The following is a 26999-nucleotide window of genomic DNA, read 5'->3' on the forward strand; positions in this document are numbered from 1 at the left end:
AGGAATGTCAGCAGCGGCGAAAGGGGCAACCAGGCAGCTGGGGCAGGAGGCACAGCAGGAGCAGACAGGGCCACAGGGACCACCAGAGGCAGTGGCACAGCATACAGGAGTGCCATTCGTTGGCTGAGCAAGGATGGTAGAGAGAAGTGGTTTAGTACTTTCCAGAGGCAGGATTGCATCCTCTTATGGGACGGAAAAGCCCGAAAACTCAGAGAATGACCCCATCCCCAAATAAAGAGTTGATTGAGTCGAGGCTGACTGCGACTTCAGTATCTTGACTAAGATGCCCAATTCTTGGGCAAGGAGAAGAGTCTTCTGAAGGTCCTCCATGCATCTTGTACTTGAGGGGGACCATAGAAGCCAGTTGTATAAATACAGACAGGTGTCAATATCCATGAGATGGAGCCATTTCGCCAGAGGGGCAAGAACACATGTGAATACTTAGGAAGCATAGAGCCAAAATCTGAAAAACTCTGCCCTGGAACACGAACCTCAGATATTTCCTGGAGTCCAGATGTACTGGGACATGGAAGTATGCGTCCTGCATGTCGATGGTCACCATCCAACCTCCCTGGTGAATGGCTGACAGGACTGAATGGTTTGTTTCCACCCTCAACTTTGTTGCCTGAACAAAGAAATTCTGCATGCTGACGTCCAGGACAGGTCTCCAACCTCTCGATAACTTGGAACAACAAAGTCAGCTGTAAAAACCTTCTGTGTTTATGTCTTCCACCACCTCTACAGCTCTCTTCCAAAGTAGGGAAGAGACAACTCTCTGAGCCTACCAAGTAGGCTGTTAGGCTGATGGGTGGGTGAGGACACTAAAGGAGGTTTCTCCCTGAATGAGATGGCATAGCCCTCTTTGAGGACTTTCACTACCCAGGGTTCTGATTCCTGGCTTCCCATTTGTCCCAAAAATGGAGAAGCTTGGCTCTCACAGGAACATGAAGGACAGGATCCTCACTTGAAGGGAGGTTTAGATGACAAATTCTTGACTGGTCGGGCTGACCGCAGGTTCATGCGCTGGCTGGGCTGAAGCTTAGCTCTGCCACCTCAAAAGGCTGCAGTTGAAGCGGGGAGGCTGTTCTCGCACTGAACGAGACCAAAGTACAGTCATACCCCCAACTTACATGAGGTTAGGTTCCAGAACCCCTTGCGCAAGGCGAATTTTCACCTAAGTTTGGCAGTTTCTAAAAATGCTAATAAATGCTTATTTCTCGAGTATAAACACTAAATATGACCCTAATCATGTATTTAGAAAACTTTAAAGTAAAATTTAGTTACTGTAAACATTTAAAAGAAATACAAACCCTGACAGGCTGACAAAATAAGAGCTGAAAGAGAATTTCTCTCTCACTCCTTCTGACTGATCTATTTTTAGAAGTCTTCTCAACTTTGTTTTTAGGAACTTCTTTATTCTACATCTTTCTCTGTTCTGAAATGCTTTTTCATGAACAAAGTGTTTTTTGTTTGGATTAATACAACTTTTAGTTATTATGTCTATGTTTTAGAACACATTTGCCACAGTAGTGTATATACAGTTCGTAGACAGTACAGATAAAATTAGATCAATTTAAACAATCTGCTGTACAGGTAAAGACATACAGGGAAATAATAAGTTTTAAAAATGTGCGAGTGCTAACTACGAGAGAGAGAGAGAGAGAGAGAGAGAGAGAGAGAGAGAGAGAGAGAGAGAGAGAGAGAGAGAGAGAGAGAGAGACTGTCCTTACTTAAAATATTAAGTTAAATTATTTATGAATTATTGCCGAGACAGAGAGAATAACATAAGAGAGAGAGAAATTATTCTTACATTGGATATCAAAAATGGAAATTCATGATTTAAGAAGGAAAGAGAGAGAGAGAGAGAGAGAGAGAGAGAGAGAGAGAGAGAGAGAGAGAGAGAGAGAAGAGAAGAGAGAGAGAGAGAGAGAGAATGTAGGAACCCTTAGACACGCCGTGGGCAACAATTGACATATTTGACAGCTTTGCCCTCGCCCCTCTCTTCAAGGTTTCACAAAAGATTGGGAAATTATGTTTAAAATACCACATAATTTACTACAGAAATGCAAAAATTTTTTAATTGCAGTTATATTATTATTATTATTATCATCAACATTATTATTACTATTATTGTCATTATTACTATTAAAAATAATTATTATATAACCTTATTAATCTTATTAATATTTGAAAATTAGTACTTATTATTAGGTAAATCATTTATCATACAAAACAAACATTTACATGTAACCATAAAAATTCTTTCATCTCAGTGTGTGAGAGAGAGAGAGAGAGAGAGAGAGAATTATTATTTTTAATATTTAATGTTATTTAATTTACACATAAATGCTTGAAAACTTATAAATTACATCAAAATGTAAACAAACACTTTCGTGCAAATGTTGGGAGTCTGTGAAAAAATTGTTTATGGCAATTAGTTAAGTTCCAATGAAAACTTCGCACGTCTGTGAATTCACACAACTCAAATTGTGTAAGATCGAGGTATTACTATACCAAGTCCTGACTCCTAGGAATGCTTGGTAGATTGCGCTAGCAGATCTTGGGCTGACTTCTACAAGTCTGCTGCTACGTGGTCTACTGTAGCTTGAGGGAACAATGCAAATTGGTCCAAGGGCGCAAACAGGAGAGCCGACCTTTGGAAAGGAGTGACAATTTTTGTAGTGAATGTGCACCACAGTTCTCTCTTTATGAGTACTCCCATGGAAAATAAGGCAGCCAGATCTTGGGAGCCAACCCTGATCGCCTTATCTGCGCACGAGAGAACTCCTAGCCAAACCAATGAGTTCTCTTGAAGGATGTTGCAGTCCTCAATCTTCTTAGCTAAGGTTGAAGACCTTGAAGACTTTAAAAATGTCCCGAACTAAACGGTCAAATTCCGAAGATGTGAACATAATCTTGGCAGAGTTAAATGCTGACCTACATGCAGAGTCAATTAGACTGGAGAAGTCCCCCCCCCCCTGGGAAAAGGCAGAAACTCCCAAGGAAGGATCTTCCCAATGGCATATGACAGATACCTCCTTTGTAACAAGCGAGAGGAAGGGGCACAAAAAACAGCCTTACCAAGATCCCTCTTCTCTGCTAGCCAGCCATCAATACTGGATAAAGCTTTCCTTGGTGAGGAGGAATGAACCATTTTAGGCAGCCTAGAAGACTCTGGAGTGAAAAAGGTTGGGTAGCAGAACAAGAAGTATTTCAGGAGAGCCGCATACGCAGAAGTAGGTTGTTCCTGCTCAATTGCCTCTTCATCAGACGAATAGACGAAGGAGCTAAGTCTGGAGGATCCTTTCAATGAAGGGTACTTCTGCAGAAGTCCTAAAATATTATCCAAACAGTGCTGGATAGGTTCCAATGAACGATCCGTAACAGCAGGTAGTGGCACCGAATGCTTGGCTACTGCAGGCGCCAAGCGGACAGGAGGACGCACAGACACAGGTGGATGCGCAGATACAGATGAATACTAGTACACAGGTGAACACTTGGACACTGGGCACTCGGACACTGGGCGTTTGGTTATTGTACGCTCTGACACTGGGCACTCTGACCCTGGATACTCGGACACTGGATGCACTGAAGCTGGGCGTTTGGACACCGTCCTCAGAAACTGGACACTCGGAAACTGGGCGCTCGGACAGCTTCTTCGAGGAGGAAAACCGCTTTGGAGCCAAATACTGGAGCTCTGCCACTGAAGGCTCATGAGACCCAGAATCGGGACTAATCCAGAAATTGCAGGAGGGAAGTGGACTGTGCTCTAGTTCCCTGGGCAGCTTATGGGGAAGCGGAGAAATGCACTCAGCAGAAGGAACAGACTTTTCAGTGGCCTGGAGACACTCAAAGAGCGCCTACTATGCCCTCTGTCTGCACTGGAGCCCGAGTCACTGGAAGACAAAGCATGCACATCCATATGGACGCCTTTCCAGCGGCTGTCCATCAAGTCCTGGGATTTACAAACAACAGGCTTGGTTGAGGAGGCAACTAACCGTGGGCAAGCCCCACCGACCTCCCTTGGACCTCCGGTTTGCCTTCTCCCAGGTTTAGGGGAGTTTGACAGGGACCTTTGTCTAGATGCATCACTGGGACGAGTAGTTACCTCCTCCACTGACACTGCACTTGCACCGACATTAATCACACTCATTTGGTCTGCCAGGGCCTTAACAGAAGACCCAATTTGGGTTACGGTATTCACTAAAAGACCGAATTTCTGGTCTATCCTGGCTTTGAGGCTGGTGATGGCACTGGGTTTGGAAGAATGGGAGCCAGGTAATGGAGTAGCTGGAAAAGTCGGAGGGCTGGTAATGGGGGAAAAAGCAGTCACAGGGGTAGAAGGAACAGGTATATTAGCAACATCCAATTTCAAAGATGAAACATAGCTGGCTAAACCCCTAGCTTTAGCTCTGGCACCCGCCTTTCTCTGCCTGTCTCTCTGAAGTTTGTCAAGGTGAGCGTCAAACTTTCCACTTCCCCTGATCCCAATCTTTACATTCTTCACAATCAAGGTCAAAAGAACAAATCTGCCCTCTGCAATGGCAACACATAGTGTGTGAGTCATATTTAACTGAAGTTAGTCTGGTATTGCAGCCTTTGCTATAATACCGGATACTAGTCAAACAAGAATCAAGACATAAAAAAGTAATCAGCAAATTACAGAGTCTAAATCGAACCTAAGCTAATAATGCTTAGCACACTACCAAAACGAAGGAATTCTTCACCAAAGGCGGCGAAAGCCACGACGAGCCGGTAAAAATTTCACACTAGAGCTGCTCAAGCAACCGATGATCAGTCGTTCACCGGCAGAAACGAATTGAGCTCTTCAGCTGCATTGTACAAATTCTTCCTCGAAAGAGGGAGGGGTCTAGTTACCTACACCAAAACAATAGAACATTACCGCGAATTTCAAATTTTAAGTTGCTGCGATAGTTAGAAACTAATAGCCATGTAGTTACTAGTTAGTTACTTGTACAAAACACAGACACAAGACTACGAAGCTTAGCAGAAGAAACCAGCCAACCACTGAACCATCATTTACAGAGTGGTTTAATTAGTCAAAACTCTTGACTAAGAGCTGGTGAAATGGAGACATGAGATTGTCCTGAATTGTGTTGTATAATTTCATCTTTCATATCATAATTCTTCCCCACAACATTAGCACTAACGCAGTTTTCAAGTGAAAATTTCTGCAAAGGTTTTATTGGTCAAGTAGTAAAATTTTCAAGTGTAAGTTTCCAAAATAATATGAAATAAGTTAACTTACCTGAAACTTTTTTCTTGTACTCCTCAGGTTTATGAAGATACATAGCTGCTGCATCCCCATTTAATGGGTCGATGGGATTAGGGTACGTTAGCAGCTGCGGTAGAAAACTCTCAAAGATATTGGACAAATCTGGAAAGCAAAATTCAAAAGTTATACTTAATCTGTTACTTGTTCTAGCAATTAACAGTTCATGAAAGTAATCTAAACATGTAAAATGTAAAATGCAGACGATAATCCCTCAACAATAAGTATTCTGGTAGGGGTTAAAAAATTTGACTAACACAAAGCAATGCAGACATTGCAATATCCAGTAATTCATCTTGTCATTTTATTTTATCTTAAAAATTTCCCAAATACAACTCCTGATAATCATCAACCACTCTGAAAAAAGAAAAAAATGTTTGTGCACACCACAAAATTAAAAGCTAACAACTTGTCTCTTATTTCCAATCAAAATAAAGTACCTCATTTTACACCTACATAATTTCCCTGAACATACCATCATTAACATTTATGTCAGGACTTTCCCCTCTATGAGGCTGAGACATGAAATGAGTTCCAGTGCACCTTCTGCCTAAATATCCATCTGTTCTTGGTATTCACCAATGTCTTTCTTTCATATCCTGAACCTTTCTACCAGTTTCCATCCAGCTACTCCTGTACCAGCTATGTTCTGAACCATAACATGTGTAATTCAACTTCATCTTTACAATTAAGAAATGTAGATCTCTGCTTTATCAGAATCTACTAATCAATTTAATAGCTTATTTTGCTAGCCACCTTCTTAAACATATTTTTATTGATGATTCTGTTAGAAGATACGTGTAGAGTACAGTTTAGTTGAGGGTAGAAATGATTAGTCTACTGTGGGCATCTTTACTGCTCAAGTGTGGGCTACACTACAGGGTCTTTGTTACTTGTCAGAAGGCCAGAGAACCAAAGCATCTGACAGGTTGACCAGCTACTTGCCAGCAATACGACAAATATTACAAGTAATTTGTATTTTTCCCAACTATACAAATCTGAGGTCTTTATTATAGGAATTACCTTCAGTGCAGCTGGAAACTGGTACTTAAACTTTTAACAAGGTGGTCTGGTAGTTGACTACCGAACAACCGGGTGAGAGTCCCGCCTGCCCGGTCTGTAGACTGTCATTTTACCTTTGGCCCAGGCTTGGTGTCAGCTTGAGTGGTGGCTTGAGGTGGGCATTTAACTAAAAAGACCTCAGGAAAAATACAAATTACTTTTAAAAGTTGTCATTTGTTCCTACACAATATACAAACCCTCAGTCTTTATTGTAGGAAGACTTACTTCTTGGAGGAAAGAAGCCGAGTTAAGTCTCTGAACTGAATGGTACTTTGCCACACCCAGGTCTTCCTCCCGGTCAAGAGATCAAGGAAGAGGACCGTGCCTCTTACATAATAAACAAAGTATAGGAATTGTATGTTTAATTGTCAGACTTTTGGGCAATCTCTTGAATAGTTGGGTATAAAAGCAGTGTCACTGGAGAAAAGGCAAAGTTGAATCTTGTGTCGGGGACAATGATAAGGCCAAGTGTAAGTAATGGGTTCACATTGTCTGTCCCTCTCTCCCCTTGCAAGAGAGAGGGAAGGATTTGCTTCTGTATATCCACAGAATATAGAATGGGAGCTGTTATACAAAACTCACCTGCATCGGTGCCCGTTCCAACTTCATGACGGCTCGAAAACCTACCGTCTGCCAGTAGGGGAGGGTAAGGTTGAAGGAAAGAGGGAGGGGAGCAGGGCCAGTCACTCGCAAACACACACTCTTCCGCAACCATACACCTTCAGTGAGATGCTACCTGTCCTCTTAGAGGAGCCGGGTGAGCTACACAACTTGTTGAGCAGCCACCACAGGACACAAGGAAAACGTGTCCAGGGACTTGTGGGCAATATCCTGAAGGTAGGAGGAGGTGAAAGTGGTCTGTCGTGACCACACCTCCACCTTCAGAACCTGAGAAACTGACAGGTTCTTTCTGAATGCGAGAGATGGACCAATACCCCTGACCTCATGAGCTCTTACCTGGAACATACTGTGGTCCTCATCACCGACATGGAGTATGCCTGTTTGGTTGTCTCATGAAGCCAGAAAGATATGACAGATATAGTGTTCCTGGACACCTCTTTCTTGGTCAAGCCAGTGCTAACGAAGTCATCGATACTCAGGTCGGAGATCACAAGTCCTCTTTAGATAGCACCACAGCACTCTAACAGGACACAGTAGCATCTTGTCTGGGTCATTGCCAACAAAGTCCTCTAGTGAGGGGATCGTAAAGGACTCGAATCTGGCGTCAGGGACCGACGGATTCTGAGCCTTCGGGACGAAATCGAGCGTAAGCGATCCCCATCCCTTCGAGTGCCTTCACATCAAAGGAAAGTCCATGCAGTTCGCCTATTCTCTTCGCTGATGCCAGGGCTAGCAAGAAAACGGTCTTGAGGGTCAGATCCCTGTCTGATGACTTTCGTAAGGGCTCGTACGGTGCACGAGTCAGGCTGCCAAGTAAGAGTCACATCCCGCGCAGGGGGGCTGGGTTCCTTGAGAGGGCAAGACTGTTTGAAGATCTTCATCAACAATGATATCTCCAGCGAGAAGATATCCCTGCCCCTCAGGTGTAGGACTAAACCCAGGGTGGCCCTATAGGCCTTAACAGCTGAGATGGAGAGGAGCTTCTCTCGGCAAAGGAAGACGAGGAAATCTGCTCCCTGCTGAACAGTAGCTCTGACTGGAGACACCCTATCCATGACACCAACCACAGATGATGGCCCATTTCCCCTGGTAGACTGCAGCAGAGGACTGTCGCAGGTATCCAGAGATCTCTGTTGCTGTGCAGCGGGAAAAGCCTCTCGCTCACAAGAGATGCTGGATAGTCTCCAGTCGTGAAGTGCAAGCGACTTCACGTTCTACGTGCGGCTGACACAACAGGTTGTGAGGGGGAATCTCTCTCAGTGCCTTGACAAGAAGGGCTAGCAGGTCTGGATACCATGTGCTTGTGGCCATTTCGGAGCAAAAAGGGTCATTCTGAGGTTCCTGGTGATCATTACCCTGTTGATCACCAGACGAGGCAGACAGAATGGTGGAAAGGCGTAAGCATCCACGTCATTCCCATGGGTGTTGGAAGGGGTCCTCTGCTGCAGGCCATGGGTCGGGGATGATGGAGCAAAATACCTGGAGCTTCCTGTTGTGCCAAGTAACAAACAAGTCAATCGACTGGGGGCCCCAAAGATCAAATAGCCTTTCCAAGATATCCATGTACATGGAGGGACCACTCTGTCCCTATCACTTGACCCCGGCGACTGAGCTTGTCTGCCCCTACATTCCTCTTGCCTGGAATGTATCTGGCTGACGGCTCTACCGGAGTGGGCTACTGACCACTCGTGCACCTGCATTGTCAACTGGTGCAGCGAAAGAGACACTAAACCTCCTTGCTTGTTTACATATACCACTACTGTGGTGTTGTCGGTCATCAACACCACTGAGTGTCCCATCACTCGATCCTGAAACTCTTCGAGGGCCAGGAAGGCCGCCTTTAGTTCCAGGAAACTGATGTGAAGGTGCTTGTCATCTCAGTTCCACACACCTGAAATCCACAGCTCTTCCAGGTGTGCGCCACATCCCTTGGTCCAAGCATCTGACAACAGAGGCATATCAGGAGGGGGATACACTCCTATTATGAGGTTCCTGTTGTCCAGCCACCAGGCTAAGTCCTGTCTCACCCTCTGCGAGAGAGGGATGGGAAAAGGTGGAAGATCCCATGCTGGAGACCAGAACTCTTTCATTCTCCACTTGAGAGAACAAAGGTGAAACTGCCCATGAGGGACCTGCCTCTCCAAGGACAACAGGTGACCGAGAACTACCTGCTACAGCCTTGCTGGTTGTTCCTGCCGGGACAGGAATGTTTGCGCTGCTTCCTGAACCTGCTGATACAAGAGTCCAAGTGGTAAACTCTTGCTGCTGCCATATCTATCAGCATGCCCAGGTACTTTATCCTCTGCTTGGGTATGAGATTGGACTTCTCAAGATTCACCAAAACCCCCAGGTCGCAGTATAACTCAAGAAGATGATCCCTGTCTTGGAGCATCTGCAGACGAGATTTTGCAAAGACTAGCCAGTCATCGAGATACCTCAACAAACGTATCCCGTGTGAATGGGCCCAAGCTGAGAACCTAACAGGCTGTTTCTGTTTTGAACCGAGTCTGGGAAACAAATCGGTTCAATGGAGAGAGATCGATGACTGGCCTCCACCACCGATTCTTTCTCCACGTTTTTTCAGCATCACTGCAATCTCCTCCCGGAGAGCAAGGTCCTCTGGCGAGCCAAGTATTTAAGAGTGGAATCGGACCAGTGTGTCGGTGAAGGGTGGTTGAGACTCAAAGGGAAGTAGATAGCCCTCCAGAAGGAAATCCACTACCCAGGTCTCGGTTTTGTGTCGCTGCCATGTTGCCCAATGGCTCAACAGGCACATCCCTGAAGGTCGGGATGTAGTGATACGCGAAGACCCAGAGCCCTTTGTCACTACCTGGTGGACAAGTTGGTTGTTATCCTTGACATGATGCCTGTCCACCCCAACATCTACCTCTTCTCAAGACAAGAGAGGCAGAACCCAGCACCGGTCCATTCCGCAGAGCCAAAGCCGAGTCTGGGGCAACATGCTTGGTGGTCTGAGTGAGGACGGCGTCCCTCCTCTTCAGCACCAAGTTCGCCCACAGGTTTGACATCTGGTGGGCCAGATAGGAGATAGCCCTACCACCAGATTGGCACAGTCTCCCGAAGGTTGAGTCCTCTGAGGGGTTGATGGACCCATAAGTGGCTGCAACCTTGGATACTGAGAGACCACAGGTCCAGCCAGGGGACTACCTGGAGGGCTGCCATAGCAGTGGTTTCCAGGCCCACTGCTTCCTGTTGCTTAAAGACTACGTCTTCTGCCCCAAGCTCCTGCAGCGACAGACCCGGAGCTAAGCGCAGTGGCGGGGGAAGTAGCTTGGCCGAGCAATTAGATCAAAGGGGACTCTCCTCCCTAGAGACAAGAGAGTTAACCTGATGGAAGCTCTGGGTTCCTCCTTAGGACCCCAGAAGACTTCTAGGCCAGAAGGACGGTCGATGGACATAGCCATGACCCTTCCCCAAGATCGTTTATGTTGACAAATTAATGCAACGGTCTCCAAAAAGGTCCTCTGTATCTTGAGAGAATCTGCGTCTCAGGGCAGAGGACCCTCAAGTCTTCCAATTCACAGGCCTCCCTCGGTACTCTCCCTGCAGATGGGAGAACCTTGCCAGAACCCCCAGCTCTGCTCAACCACTTGGGCATACGAATGGGTAGGTCTAAGAACCTTGCCCGCTTCTTGAGTCCTCACGGTAGGGCTGTGACTGGATGAGGAGTCCCAATCACAGGCACTTCTATCTAACTCACGATTCCCAGTAAACCACCAGGAAGTAGAGAGAACAGGAGAGAGGAAGCGAGTACCCTTACCTGTCCAGTCGGAACCGACGGTCCCGACAGGAGAGGCAGGCCAAGAGTGATTACCAACCCGCTGTGGTGATGGTTTCTACAGTGCTCCCCCTTTTGATGTGGGGATAGGTTCCAGAACCTACAGTGGAAATGCAAAAATTCCCTCTAAAAATGCTTATAACTGCCAAATTCCTTGTACCCCTTAATCTAAAATGCTTAGAATTGCCTATTTTAATATTTCACTGCTTAATTTGACAGTTCAAACAAAAATATACAATAAATTATCATAATAAAACAATTTCATATAATTTCAAACAAAAATACACTCCAAACCATACTCCCAAAACACCCAAAGTAACCTTACATCACAGTAATCCCCTACTACTGTCACTGTTAAGTAGGCTATATACACCCCTAAAATGCTTATAACTGCCTATTTTAACAGTTTATTGCCAAAACTGGCAGTTCAAATAAAATATATCTCAAACTATCATCCCAGAACACCCTAATATTTCAAAGTCATGTTGGAAAATTAAGTAGTACCAGCCTACAAGTGTTACTCTTAAGTATCCCTTATCATCCAGACATGCAGAGTTTCTTTGGCCTACGTAACTTGCACATCGTTCTGTGCATACTGTAATGCACTGGCGTACACTCTACGTATAATGATATTTTCCTGTGTTGCGAGATGATTTTGAAACATTTACTGTACAGGTACGTATTTTAGGATATTACTAGTACTGTACTGTATAGAGCATCTAAAATACGTGGGTAGTTTAGAACGATGGGACATGTACCTCAAAACAAAATGCTAAGTTTGGTACATCATGTTGGTATTTTCGTGATTACGTACAAATACGAGTATATTTCAATATTTATATACGAGTATGACAGCGTGAAAAAAAATGTCATATTGTATACAAATCGCGCTGTGAGCAAAACGGTTAAAGCTACCGAGTTTTTTTTTTCTTTGTATTGTACACTAAATTGCGATGATTTTGGTATATAACAAATTGTAAAATGATCAAAGCAACACAGAGAAAATATTACCACAAAATGATGCATGAATTCGTAACGCGTGGACGTAAAAAAGTTTTTTTTAAAAATTCACCATAAATCGAAATATTGTGCTAGAGACTTCCCGTTGGTTGCAAAATGAAGGTAACTGATTGAATTACTAGACTGTAAGTGTTTTAGCTTACAATTGCAGTTTTCGACCATTTCGGTCGAGTTAAAGTTGACCGAAGGTCGAATTTTTTCTATGTATCGTGATTTATATGAAAATATTTCAAAACTGATAAAAGCTGCAACCATGAGTTATTTTTTGTATTCTACATGAAATTGCACACATTTTCACATATAAAACTTTATGTAACGGCTCTTAGGAAAACGGTGCAAACATTACGACAAAGTGACGAAAGAACTTCTGAGATTTTTGGCAGACTTACCGCGCAGACGTAAGGAAGAGGTTTTTTCAAAAATTCACCATATAAATCGAAATATTGTGCTAGAGACTTCCAATTTGTTGCAAAATGAAGGTAAATTATTGAACATTACTAGAATGTAAGAGTTTTAGCTTACAATTGCATTTTTTACCATTTCGGTCGAGTCAAAGTTGACCGAAGGTTGAAATTTTGGCACATCGTGATTTATATGAAAATATTTCAAAACTGATAAAAGCTACAACCATGAGTTATTTTTTGTTGTATTCTACATGAAATTGCACACATTTTCATATATAAATCTTTATGTAACGACTAATATAAAACAGTGCAAACATTATGAAAAGTGACGAAAGAATTTCTGAGATTTTCGGCAGTTACCGCGCGCGGATGTAAGGAAAAAGTTTTTTTTTTAAATTCACCATAAATCGAAATATTGCGCTAGAGACTTTCAGTTTGTTGCAAAATGAAGGTAAATGATTGAATATTACTAGAATGTAAGAGTTTTAGCTTACAATTGCATTTTTCGACCATTTCGGTGGAGTCAAAGTTGACCGAAGGTTGAAATTTTGGCACATCATGATTTATATGAAAATATTTCCAAACTGATGAAAGCTACAACCATGGGTTGTTTTTCGGTGTATTTTACATGAAACTGCGCACATTTTCATATATAAAGCTTTATGTAACGGCTAATATAAAATGGTGCAAAAATTACAACAAAATGACGAAAGAATTTCTGAAATTTTCGGCCGAGTTACTGAGTGGACGTAAGGAAAAAGTTTTTTCAAAAATTCACCATAAATCGAAATATTGTACTAGAGACTTCCAATTTGTTGCAAAGTGAAGGTAAATGATTGAATATTACTAGAATGTAAGAGTTTTAGCTTACAAGTGCGTTTTTCGACCATTTTGGTCGAGTCAAAATTGACCGAAGGTTGAAATTTTTTCTAGTCGACATACGGTACGTCCACTCAGCACCCGACAGACAATTTTAGTCGACATACGATACGTCCAGTCGGTGTTTAAGGGTTAATGGAAAAAAATCAGTGAAATATTTCACTTACAGAATCCCTTTACATTGTGCTTAGACTTCAATGTAAAAACCGAAGTTTCTCTCTCTCTCTCCCTCTCTCTCTCTCAGTATGCATACATTTGAATGAAAAAATACAGTAAATACTGAATAATTAGTGTTGCTCTACAATAAAAAAAAAAAGGAAATTAGTGATAATTTAGAGATATGGCCCAAAGAAAAATCCACAAATTAGTGAAATTTCCCCCACAGACAAGTGAATGATGTGTTCCATAAAAACCCGCGACAAAGTGAACCGCGGAAATGTAAAACGTGCAAAACCAGGGGGGCACTGTACATCAAAAGCCAAGCGGTAATGGCTGCAAGCCTTCTCCGTGGTACCAGGGCACTTTCTTTTAGGCACCGTCTTACTGTATGTTTGCTTATCCATATTTCACTAAAGCAAACACATAAACACAAGGAAAAACAAACAAAACAATCCCACTGGGAAAGGAAGCAATATTCACAGAAGTAAACAGGGCAAAACAATGGCAAGCAGGGCAGAGGACAGTGTAGCGCAACCTCACCACGATTCGGCCGAAGGTAAAGTGGTGCTCTACGGACCATGCGGGACGGAATCCCAACCGGTCGTTTGGTAGTTAACTACCATACCACCTTGTTAAAAGTTTAACGGCCGGTTTCCAGCTGCGCTGAAAGTAATTCCTATAATAAAGGCTGAGGGTTTGTATATCGTGTAGGAACAATTCAGCGCTTCAAAACACAACCATGACAGTCTGCAACAAATCTGAAAACCTGTTATATACTGCTACTTCATAAGATAAAATCTATAGAACTCTTAAGGCACAACGGTGCTAACTACTAGTAATTACCTTGAAAGGCACAGTATAGCTAGAAGGTGCCAGCTTCAAGCAAACAACTGCACTTACCATACAATGCAGTCCATGCTTGGTTTATGACATCCAGGCAAACAGTCCCCGACACTTCGTCAATGTTCGGGTGGTATACTTTGTTCATGAACCCAATGCTGGGCGATTTGAAAGGGTAATGCTCGGGCAGATGCACCCGAACTTTCCATACACCTCCCTCGTATGGGGCTGAAAGGGAAAATTTTATTAGAAACACCTCACAGACTGTACAGTACTTCATAATGAATGCAAGGCTGCTTTTACATTAACACTTTGTGAGAGTATGCAAGTCTTCTAAATACAACTGGATTGCAAAGTACGTTGAATTGAGTGTTTTTAAAGGTTTGAAGTATCCCGTTCTCATTATGGAACGAGCTATCTCCAAAGCAAAACCAATATATCACGGTACGAGTGCAACAGGTAATCCTAATATGGTCAAAACACTAAGTATTTATCCATTGCTTATAATCTGTAATTGGAAAATACCTATTATCTTGCAAATAGTTACCAAAAGCATATTCAAATAGCTTGTGATTAAAAAAAAAATACAATTAAAAATAGGTTAGTGTGTAATAATAATAGTATTAGGAAAACACGTGGTGTTTACCAAATCCCAATTGCCCTCAAAAATACCTTGGAGAAATTGGGGGGGGGGTTGGATGTAGGACTTACTGAACATCGTAGGGCATACGAGTTCCATGCAACGAACATGTCCTTGTTTTCCAATTCGTTCGTTCCACATCACAATATCTGTCAAATATACGGGTGGAGATGGTGTTCGGCACTTAGTGGAAGGGGCTGCTATAAGAAAAAGTGTGCCAAGCTGTGCCCGGGAGGCAGGTGGAGGCAGGGGGTGACTGCTCTGTGCACATGGTGGCAGGAGGAAGCAGGAGGCGGGTGGAGGCTACTGGTGGGCGTTTCAATGATTTTGGTAATTGCGGTTACTGATTAATTTCATGAAAAATAATCAATTAGTAATTGATTACTAACTACTTTTTTATATTTTTATAGCTATTTCTGGTATCTGGGCATAAAAACATGCATAAAATGTATGAATAACATTAGCATTTTATATGTCCTGACATGTGTGCATTTTAAGATGACAAATGTACGTGTATCTTCTAAGAGAGAAATTTATATAAAAAAAAGTAGTCTTGGCATTAAAGTATCAAAGCAAATCCGACTCCAATATTGTAGAAGAATGTGTTTTTACTCTCTAATTACTGATCGAATCCAGTAACCAAATACGCCCACCACTAGTGGACGCAAGTGACCAGCGATGGAGGCCAGGAGCTAAAGATGTGGAATGTTCACAATTGCGTGACACCAGGAAAATATCTTCGTATGTCGGGGCCATTTGAACCTTCTGTGACGTTCCAAAATACTGCCAATGCAAGAACTGGTAGCCAATACTTGGCTGTCAAGAACATTTCCGCCTAAGGCCACCGCAGCCAAACACTACGCACCATTCTCTCCTTACTACATTCCAGCCCCTATACTCTTTAGCTCTTTGCAAAGGAATGTGTGATGAGTAGCCCAGACCCAGTAAACAAAACAAATTACTGTACAAATGTTTTCACCTAATGGAATGGCGTGACATTTAAAAATTACTTTAAAATAATTTACTGGAGGCTTGCAATGCCTTGGCCCAATAAACAAAAAATAAATCGCAAATGTTTGGCGTATAGGAATGGCGCACCATTTAAAGAATTACTTTAAGGTACAGTAATTATTTACCAGTAGCTTACTAATAGCCTATGGCTGGTAAACTAATCCTAAAAGCAAGTTTGGTCTTACAGAGTGATGCAACATTCAAGAATTACATCTAAGGCAATCATTTACCAGTGGCTGGATGTATCCTATGCCCAGTAAACAAATCATGAATGCAAAAGTTTTTGGCCTACTGGGATGGCGTGATATTCAAGAATCACTTTCAAGGCAATTATTTACCGGCGACCTGCACGTAGCCTAAGCCCCGTAAGCAAAACATAAACATAGAAGTTTTGGCCTAAAGAAATAGTGTAACATCCGAGGATTACTTTTTAAGACCAAACTATTGCTGGTGACTTGCAAGTAGCCAGCTTGTTGATGAATCTGAATCAAGGTAATAACAAAAAAAGACAAGAAGCATCCTGAAAGATTTCGGCTCAAAGGCTATGAAATACACGTTCTGGTGGTTGAGTAATACGGTACAAGCAGTCCCCGGTTATTGGCGATCAGGTTTTACAGAGCTTGTCAAGTGATTTTCAGCGCTGAAAATCACCAATTTCCATTTATCGGCGCCGATAATCAGGTATTGGTGCCAATGCATAAAGGTGCCAATCTCTGGTTATTGGTGCTGATACCCGGTTATCGGCAGTGCCGATTTTCGCTTATCACGCTGTCGGAATGGAACCCCCAACGATAACCAGGGACTGCCTGTACTACTGAAATACGGTGATAACAGGAAAATAAGAACAAGCTGCTGTAAGCACTCAATGTTTCGTCAAGTACGGCAGAAAACAGAATGAGGTGGTTAGCTAAGTTGTTCCCAGTATTGGTGTTAGGGGGCAGTACTATGCACCTACACTGATCAATCAAAGCGCTGGCCGCGAAATTTGAATTTAGGCTGCCGTATGTGGAAAACTAATACTTTTGTAATTACTGGGTAAGTCACATATAAAATCTCTATTTTCTTTGCCAGCGCCCACATTTCTGGTGCACAGAGTAGTACAGGCCTTGCGTGCTGTTTAAATGGATCTGTAAACATTATCAATCACCCGATTTTTAACATTAAAAATTCATGAGAAAATTTTGTTTCTTCTATCAGAAAATATCACTAACAATCTGCTTGATATTTTTTTGCGAAGAGTACTGTATACAGGTACAGTATTGTCATTGTACTGAAAGTTATGTCAAATAATAGTCAGAAATCTGATTTGCGTAAATCATTTTTCACAACAGAGTACAGTACTGTGTTTTGTCAACTGGACAGAAATTGTACTCAGGTGTACTTGGGACACCAGGTACAAAACATCTGTCCAATTTACTAGGCTCACTTCAGACACTGAGTTAGATCCCTGAGGATCACTTGAATTCCTGAGACTTTTGTTTTCACTCCCTTTTGGTGCCTCACCAACTACATTTTGAGCTCTAAGCACCTAAGACACTTATGGTCTATTTTGTTCAACAGTACATTTGGTCCACTGGGTACATTTCGTATCGAAAGTACACAAGGAAACTTTTGTGTTAACACGTTCAGTATTCTCCTTGCTCTGGGTTGCAGACAACACTGGAGCTCTGTTTTTGGAAACATAGGTGTCAGTGGTTTGGGTCAATATAAAAACTAACCATGGGGTTGAATAAACTGGGGCAGTTATGAAATATACCATAATAGTATCCAAGAGTTTCAACAACCAAAACTTATGCAAATACAAACAGGATTTTGAAAATCTAATCACGTGCCTACTACCTCTTGCGAACTATTCCCTTATTCTACACAACTTTCAATCAACACTGGGATCCTGAATTCCCAAACATATATATTAAAAATGTACCAAAAATGCATAAATTCATAAAAATCTCATAATGTCCTGAGTCATTAAAATGGTGAAGAAATCCACTGTGTTGTAGAAGTAAATGTATATTTTAGAAATACAGTATATATACATGAGAGAGCTTTTGAGAACCTGCTCGATTCTCGAAAGCTCTTGTGTGTGTGTGTGTGTGTGTGTGTGTGTGTGTTTTTACCTCTACAGCACAGTGGATTTTTTAACCAATGTGTAAATTATTAGCTAACATTAAGACACTCTCTCATAACTCAGAAACTAAGTACTGTATTCTTTTAAATGCCTTCAAAAACAAATCTTCTTAACTTACTGCCTTTTGGTCCGTAAAACTTCACACAGAACTCATTGAGGCCATTCAACATTGTTACTTCATGCTTCTTCTCGATTCTGACACACTGGTTAAGGAAAAGTGCATACTTCAAGAAAACATCATTCTAATCTAACAAATTTATTACAATATCTTGATTTGCTTTCCACCGTAGATCATTTAAGTGTGCCAACTATGTTAAAATTCAACTAAATACATTTAATAGCACCCATTTTCCACTATCTCTTTCACTCAGAGAGAGAGAGAGAGAGAGAGATATTCAGACTCTCAAGCATGTATCCAACACAATAATGTGCTTAAACATAAGTAAATGACAGATGGGACTAAAATTAACAAGACCAATAACAATCTCATACTTCCTAACATCAACATACAGTACAGCTAAAAGACTCTGCCACTGCTTAATGAAAGAATCATAAAGGCCTCTGTTGCTAGTCAGTGTGTAGCCCAACAACAAGCAGAACAATAGTGCCAATGTCCTAAGAGATGTATAGCTCAAAAACAGGCAAAGGAGTACAGTAACCCCGACATTTGCGGGGAATGCATACCACAGCCCCCCCACGAATAGCTAAAATCCACGAATACTTAAAACCCCTCTAAAAACGCTTAGAACTGCCTATTGTGATTGTTCAAACACAAGAAAAACCCTCTAAAAATGCTTATACTAGACTATTTTAATAGTTTCATCACAAAAAGTGCATTTAGTCATGAAAATATGAAAATACAGTAATTAGAGAACATTTATCAGTGTAAAATACCGCAAATGGGTTAACTTTCCGAGAATAATGTGTATATATGTTCCATAGAGAAATCCGTGTGTCGTGAGTCCGCAAATCGTGAGAACGCGAATACGGGGGGTTTACTGTACTAAGGACAATGAAAGCACCTTGACCATAAAAAGCTTTGAATGAACCAAAGATGATATCTGGAAAATTTCCAAAATGCACTTGCAGATTTATTAGTGTGTTAATAGAGAATATTAAAGATATAAAAAATTCCAGAATATTGCAATGCTTTATTGCAAATCTTCTCCCCTTCTCTCGCCACTGTGGTCATCCACAGAGAGTAGTCATACACAAGTATCTACAGCATATGTAGTACTATTTAGCGTACAGCTGAGGGAATGTAGACCTAATGTGCATTTGCAGTGATGGTTCCAAATGTGCCCAACCCAAGAGAGGCTGTCAAAATCGGGCTCTACATGAGAAAATGTTTAAAGTTTTGCAGGAGGAACAAAAATACCACAAAAAAAATCATCAATTATGGGAAAACATTTTTTCAATTTACACTGCTTTTGGCTATGCAACCACAACTGCAAAAGTTACAACTGCAGTGAGGACCAAAGGTTAACTGAAATGAAACTGGGAATTGGACACTGAATAGAGTAAAATAGAATACTGTATAGAACTTAAAAGTCAAGCGCTAGGACCTACGAGGTCATTTAGCGCTGAAAAGGAAATTCACAATGAAAAGGTTTGAAAGGTGTATCTGGAGGAAAACCTCAAAGCAGTTGCACTATGAATCAATCGTTAGGAGGGGGTGGAAAGTAAGATGGAAGTATGAGGATATGAACGGAGGTACAGTAAATGGAATGAAAGGGGTTGCAGCTAGGAGCAGAAGGGACACTGCAAAGAATCTAAGTAACGCCTACAGTGAACCGCATGAGGTGCACTGACAGCACTACCCCCTTATGGGGATTGGAGACTGAATAACAGATGAATTGTTCCGGTGGATGGTAGCATATTGCATCATATGGAAATGTCTTGATAATGATAATGTTTAAACTAATTCTTGGATGAAATGAAAAACAAATTGCAGGAATTATAGGATGGCTCCTTGAATTCCAAACCTAGCCTAAAAAAAACTATTTTAAAAAACAACAGGAGACCTGTTGATGATAATGCAAGTTCTCAGCTGCAATGAAACACACTGGTTCTGGAAGATGCTAAATCAACATACACAATTAAGCCATTTGAAGGAAAAAGTGCCCTCACCATGTTGCTCAGGCAACTTTTTAAATCGGGCTTCATCCCTGAAATCGAAATTATTTGGAGAAAGGTTTGCCTTCTACTGATCACAGACAATGCTGGTATTTGACTGTCCCCCAAGGGACTACTGAGGCAAAACCAAACCCTGAAAAAATGAAATTTGATACAGTCCATGCATGCTGGAAGTCTTTATGAAGTTGTGAAATCAGAAACTTCCTTGAAATTTATGAAAAAAAGAAAATTCTTTGGGTAGCATAAGTCAGTGAAGAATTTATGAAAGATGAATTGGAACAAAAGCAAAGACCAAAGACGTTTAAATTAATGAACTATATTCAATCACCAATACGCAATGTATACCAAGATGAAAAGAGGCCGAAGAAAAAGCAGTGTGGACTAGGAGAAATATAGAGACATTCAAATGCTGGACATGTTCTAAAAAAGCTATGAGTTCAATTCCTGAGTTAAATATGGTAAACAATCAGATTAATTGGGGTAAAATATCACCCTTGGTAACCATGTACTGTTACAACTTCAAGAGAACAGTTTTTTAATGACAAAAGGGGGAAGAACCAACTTTCTATAGTAACTATGTCATCCACTTCAAATTATCTCACTCCATGGAAGTTGCAAGTTTGTCATCATATGTGAAGATCAAAAAAGGATGGCAAGTATCCTTTATACACTCAACATTTTTCTTATACTTTTGAAAAAGATCCCAAACAGTAACAGACTGGTATACAAGTGCGCATGCTGGGAAAACACTAAGTAAAAGTGTTTAAAGTAAACTCTTACCAAACACCTTATCCTAGAAGACTTTACACTAACTCTCAACACCAATGAATGTTTCCTGAGGTTTCTTTATCTTTGTCTTGCTCCAATTATTACCTTTCAGTAGAGAACAGATCCTTTGGATAAGCCAACAACAGTCTAGTGATGTAACCTGGTGGTCTTGTTAACTTACAACAATAACAGCACTCGAGACTTGCAGACAATAAACAACCAAAAGGCAATTACAACATATTGTAAACAGAACAACATAGGAGATACAATAGGTGTACTAGTTCTCACTCCCAAACCCATCCAAAGTTGCCACAGATTTTCTCAGCAACTAGCTGGAAACTGATGCTCTACTTCGACGTACAAAACTCGCCTATAAGAAATGACCATGGCTGTACTGTCGTGTACCCATCAGCATGTTTGAGAGAATTATTGAAAGAATTAAATGGCAAATACTGACAGTTACATAGTCTGCATCAACCATATAACTACTTGTAAATACCATCAGTATACTGCCATCTCTATTTGGAGAAATCAGCTGGCAAATTCTTGAAAATATTACAAATATGTAATAAAAAATGGACTTTAGCACACAATAAGCAACAGTAATCATTGCTGGAGCAACAATTTAAAAAGTTGCAAGACATGAGAGAGAGAGAGAGAGAGAGAGAGAGAGAGAGAGAGAGAGAGAGAGAGAGAGAGAGAGAGAGAGAGCACTCTGAGGAGTAAGAACAAAATACAGTAAAAAAAAAATAAAGGAAAATCAATACATATAGGATCAGAAGCGATGCTACTGAGGAAAAGATGCTGTAGGCTTATTGTGGGCATTCTTGACCAAGTGAGAACAATGACGACACACTTCACGTGACAAGCGAGTGTCTTATCAGCACGGCAGTTGTGAAGGACAGGAGAGGAAATAGTTATGTTAAGGTTAACTCCACATTAGTAAACCCCCCATATTCGTGGTCTCAATATTTGCGGATTTCTCTGTGGAATGTATCTACCCATTACTCACGGAAAATTTGCCCATTCACTGTATTTTTCACTGAGAAATATTCACCAATTACTGTATTTTCATGACTAAATGCACTTTTTGTGATAAAACTATTAAAATACTCGGGCATAAGCATTTTTATAGCATTTTTTTGTGTTTAAACTATCAAAATAGGTAGTTCTAAGTGTTTCTGAGGGGTTTAAGTATTCGTGGATTTTAGTCATTGGAAGGGGGGGGGTACGGTAGGCATCCCCGTGAATACGTGGGGTTTACCGTATAAAGATTAAGGTTTGTACCCTCATAGGAGCATATAACATACTGTAAGGCCTTTCATTTTTACTTAAATTTTTAAATTTACTATCCATAACAACTACTGTATGGCCCCACGTTGGGAGTAAATTGGAAATATTGACAAAAATTTAAGTACAGTGAACGCCCCGTATTCACGGGGGATGCGTCCCACACACCCCCGCGAATAGGTCAAATCCGCGAATGCTTAAAACCCATCTAAAAACACTTAGAACTGCCCATTTTGATAGTTTAAACCAAGAAAAAAGCTTAAACCAAGAAAAACACTGTAAAAATGTTTATACCTGAGTATTTTTATAGTTTTATCACAAACAAAGCATTTATTCATGAAAATATGAAAATACAGTAATTAGTGAATATTTCTCAGTGAAAAATACCGCGAATGGGCGAATTTTCCGCGAATGATGGCTAGATATGTTCCACAGAGAAACCCGCGAATACGTGAGTCCGCGAAACATGAGAACGCAAATACGGGGGGTTTACTGTAATAGTAAAACAGGTAATCATCAGGTTACAGCAGCTCCAACTTATGGTGCTTTTTCAAATATATTCATAAAAAAATTGGTTCCGGGTAACGACTAAAGTTACGGTGCCGTAACTCAGATTGAAGCACTGTAAGCGCTGTAGGTGCTGACGTTCTGAGTTATGGCGTTTTCCGATTACGGCGCGCTGCTAAAACGGACGCCCCCTTAGCCCGAGGACTGCCTGTAACTGTTTTTTGGGTTTTATCATGTCCTTCAGAATTATACTGTTTGAACTCCTCTGTCCCTCAAAAAATTAACAATCATTGACCTCTGGTCACAGAACACTGTGGGATGTACTGCCCATAGGCAGAGGATGAAAGAAAAATGGTAGAGGGACGACACGACACAAGAGAGAATAACAGATGAATGATTATGAAAGAGACGAGAGAAGCAAACATATGCAGAGAGTTACAAACAACTGGGGCAGGAGAGAGAGAAAAAACAGCGACCCCATTGCCTTAAAGCATCGTATCATTGGGCTAAGCCTACACGTTTTCTCAAACTGTTGACTAACTGACAAAATTCAGTACTTCTAACATAAAAATGGTAGCATTTAATAATATACCCTACCCTTTCAGAGGTTAATGCTCATCAAAAAGTGCGTATGATTTTCACTGAGGTTGAGCTTGGTCTCATCACATATCTATTCTCCATTGCTGTTAACTGGTTTGAGATGAAATCTGCACTGTTGAAAAACACATCCTTCAACACACCTCAGTAACAGATTTTTAATTTCTCTTATTTTGATTAACGAATACTTTTCAATGATGTTAAACTTTTCCAGTATTCAGTAAAGAAGGGGGAATGCATTCTTGTACAGAGGCCTATGCAGATTTTACCTCACGTCAGCCTTAACCACTCATGAGGTCTATCAATGTCAACAAAATAATAGACCAATACATTAAGTTGATAAATTGCTGAATGTGAGAAAAGGCAGAACCATATTTAAAAAACCATTTGGATTAAAGTGGTTCTTTCAGCATCACAGAAATAGAATTTAGGCTTATATATGAAAAGCACATTAAAAATACATAATTTTTCATTTTAAATCAATCTTTTTCAACATTTATCACACTGACAGGCTCATGGTTTCCATATAATACAGTCCAGCTTTGTTAATGGCCAGTTCTCTAATGTTGTTCTACCAGAATTTTAAAGAACTACTGTAGTATTACCCCTCCTTTCCCAGTACACTTTAGGTCTAACCCATTTTATTCTTATGACGTGATTTCTAGTGCGCTTCATTTCATAAGACAAGCAATATATGGAAAGTTAGTATTGTATTGAGGTCAGCATGAAATAACGACAATAACAAGTGTGCAAAGTTATGACTAAAAAGGAATTCGGCAAGTTCTGACTATACCAGTCATGTCTTTTATTCATGACTTAATGACTTTTATCAATTAATGAAAAATTTACAAAGAAAAATATGTTAACACTGGCAGTATGAATAAGATGTATACTTCGAAGAAATCGTAACAAACCTAAAGATACTTTTGCACTTTTTGTTTATGTATAACCATGTGTTTTCCATATATTTAGTGCTTCAGTAGGGATTCAAAGTCTATTTGTTTACATTCAAATAAGATGGAATTACGCCAATCAGCAACTGATATCATGAGCTGTGTTGCCACGAAAAAATGTCAATGAAGACAATATTCAGATGACAGATCAGCTGACACCCACTGTAGTTGCAGTACTGTACTTCTGCCTTTTATTTCTTTGTTCACTTAGGTCTTCAACCAAACATATGTCCAATTCTGCACAAAATTTTCACTATTCCATTAAATGCAAATCTTCAGGGTCGGCTATTAATTCTGCAAATGTGAATTAGTAGCCTGCTTCACTTATTTTACTGTTATTATGAGTGAACAAAAGAGGCAAACGCAAGCTGCAATAAAATAAATGAGACAAACGCTGTAGTACAAAAGTTTGGAACACAAAAATAGTTGTATTTAATCCCAAGCCTAACAAAATCAATTTACAACCAATTCTCAAACCTAATTAAAACTACTGTGGCAACCATAACATTAGGCCTAAATTAAAATTTGGTGAGAACAGTTAGCTAACAAAAAATCTTTGTTTGGGCTTGACAATAACGAAACGAGTCTGAAACACACTATGCACAAGCAGACTGAAAGAAACTGTACCTTACACCAACAAAGACAAATTGCTTGAATGAACAACAACAACTTCAGGAACAAAGTAACACTCATTCAGAACCTAATTTCTCCACAAATTCCTACACATGGGGTACACCTCAACAAAGGCAAGTGAAAATATTGTACATAATCAACTTCAGTAACAAAGTACGCCTTGTTGAGGATCCATGTTACCCACAAAATCGAACATACAGCGTACACATGGAGAAAGGCGAGCGAAATAAAGCATTCGCTGTAGGAAAGGACTCGTTCACTTCAACGATACACCAGCAAGCAGGCCACGTTACAACACAGTGCGATCTTCTTTGTTATCGTGCGACACGAATTGCTCAAAAACAAAGAAAGTGTCCGAGATATCAATCAGCTGCAGAAATTTACTTCACCCGACACCCAGACACACTTCGAGGACACCTTAGTGCTGCCAAATACTTCGTACGGGGACAAACGGACATAAAACGGCAGAACGTCAAACACTTCACAAAGGATGACAAAGGCTACTTGATGGAACATCCCTAAATGACTAAACATTTCCATTTCACGCCTAAATACCCCAACAACGGAACAAAACAGCCACAAGGCTTCGTAACCGAAGCCTTTTAATCTAAATACGAAAAGCCTGACCCAGGCTACCCTAAAAAGTACCCCAGGACCCAGAACAACGATACTGCACTTTTCGACAGGACTCTCGAAAGCCAATACCCTGGGCATCCCTTGCAACAGAACCGAATTTCAAGCCTACCCTGCCCTCAGAAGGACCCCAGGGCACCACTTTCAGGAAGGGCAGATTAAAGGTGGCAGGTGACTGCTGCAGAACAGAACCAGTTTCCCCTGCGGAATCGAGGCCTATGCGTATTCGGACCCCCGAAAAAATCCACGATTGCAGAGCGTGAAGGGGGGCGATTTGGTCCCTCAAAAAATGGGTGTCCGCGAAAGGTCACAATGGGTCACGCCACGAAATGCCCCTCGGGTGAGAGAGAGAGAGAGAGAGAGAGAGAGAGAGAGAGAGAGAGAGAGAGAGAGAGGCCCTTTTCCGCTGCAGAAAATTCTATTCTTAAGAGAAGGCGTCAGAGAGAGAGAGAGAGAGAGAGAGAGAGAGAGAGAGAGAGAGAGAGACCCTCATCCCAATTCACCCAGAAAGCAAAAGGAAAAGAAGGAGAGAAAGAGAGTAAGAGTGAGAGAGAGAGAGAGAGAGAGAGAGAGAGAGAGAGAGAGAGAGAGAGATAGGGAATCCTCTCTCTCTCTCTCCCCAACAAATTGAAAACCTTTTTTTTCTCCCTTGACGCAAGTAAAAGGATACAGTTTGATGACGTCAGTGTCCATGCGACGCTTTCCTGCACTTGGAGAAGACATCCTGGAGGATCCGAGAGGGCCAAAACGCCCCTAAAACCTTCGTCCTGTGGAGAGCGAGGCAGATATGCACCTTTACACTTGCTAACAATGGCGACCTTCTGATGAGATCTATGACGTCATACACAAAAATCGCAGCGGGTTGAAAGTCGCTCCCCCTCCGGGAGCGTTCGCTGGGGTCACCTTCCCGACAAAAAGTTTTATTTTAATTGTAATTTGACGACTTTATTGCAAATGAGTAAATAAAGTTAGTCGTCGTGAGCTTTTAATGTATTTATTTCGTGTTTTGTCCGTATAGTCTGACAGAACGTACGTCAGGCAGCAACGCCATATTAGAGCTTTTATCTTTTAAGATATCGAGCGTATTTTTTTATGTGGGACCATTTTAGTTTCACATTTTGATTATCGTGCTATTAATGGTTTCTAGTAATGTTTTAAGTATGTATGAGATACAAAATCATTCAATTACGCCTTATTAATTAAGATTTCTTTCTTCTTAGGTCTATGCGAGCAAAAACAACCTTAAGTTCGAGTTACATTAGGGTGATAAGATGTTTCATCATAAAACTATTACTATGCTTCGATTTCTGCGCAGATTTCATTGTATCATTTGTTATTGCATACATCAAGTTTCTAGTAGACATGTTTCGATTTTTCTTTCATTCTAAATCTGAATTTCTGATGGCTTTTACGCACAGACGTATAAAAAACAATACGATCTGTTTATTTGAGGTGAAGGCTCGTTTTACGGCAAGACTCCAGCTTCTTTGCCTCTAAACTTTTGGAAGTAATTTCTTTTTTAGATAAGGTTTTACAAGATGGCAGTCCGTTCTGATAGCGCTTTAATTGATTTGGTTTGCTGTTTAAGTAATCACGAGCACCAAAACAACAGTATATAATTAGTTT

The 26999-nt window shown here is 41.0% G+C and overlaps 1 protein-coding gene across 2 annotated transcripts in view; it reads right to left on the minus strand.

Moving 5' to 3' along the window:
- The window catches only part of UbcE2H (ubiquitin conjugating enzyme E2H), a 36645-nt gene extending 10339 nt beyond the window's left edge, over window positions 1-26306 (minus strand). The window contains exons 1-4 of one of the 2 annotated variants that reach the window (XM_067133225.1): window positions 26044-26306; window positions 17975-18051; window positions 14138-14305; window positions 5270-5398 (exon numbers count right to left, since the gene is read on the minus strand). In XM_067133225.1, the coding sequence (XP_066989326.1) occupies window positions 5270-5398; window positions 14138-14305; window positions 17975-18051; window positions 26044-26096 (427 nt within the window). In that variant the 5' untranslated portion in view covers window positions 26097-26306. The remainder of the gene's footprint in view (window positions 1-5269; window positions 5399-14137; window positions 14306-17974; window positions 18052-26043) is intronic. The other variant, XM_067133224.1, reaches the window with a different exon arrangement.
- Window positions 26307-26999: the final 693 nt, after the last annotated feature.

The sequence above is a fragment of the Macrobrachium rosenbergii genome, chromosome 33, assembly GCF_040412425.1.
Source record: "Macrobrachium rosenbergii isolate ZJJX-2024 chromosome 33, ASM4041242v1, whole genome shotgun sequence".
Classification (NCBI taxonomy): Eukaryota; Metazoa; Arthropoda; class Malacostraca; order Decapoda; family Palaemonidae; genus Macrobrachium; species Macrobrachium rosenbergii.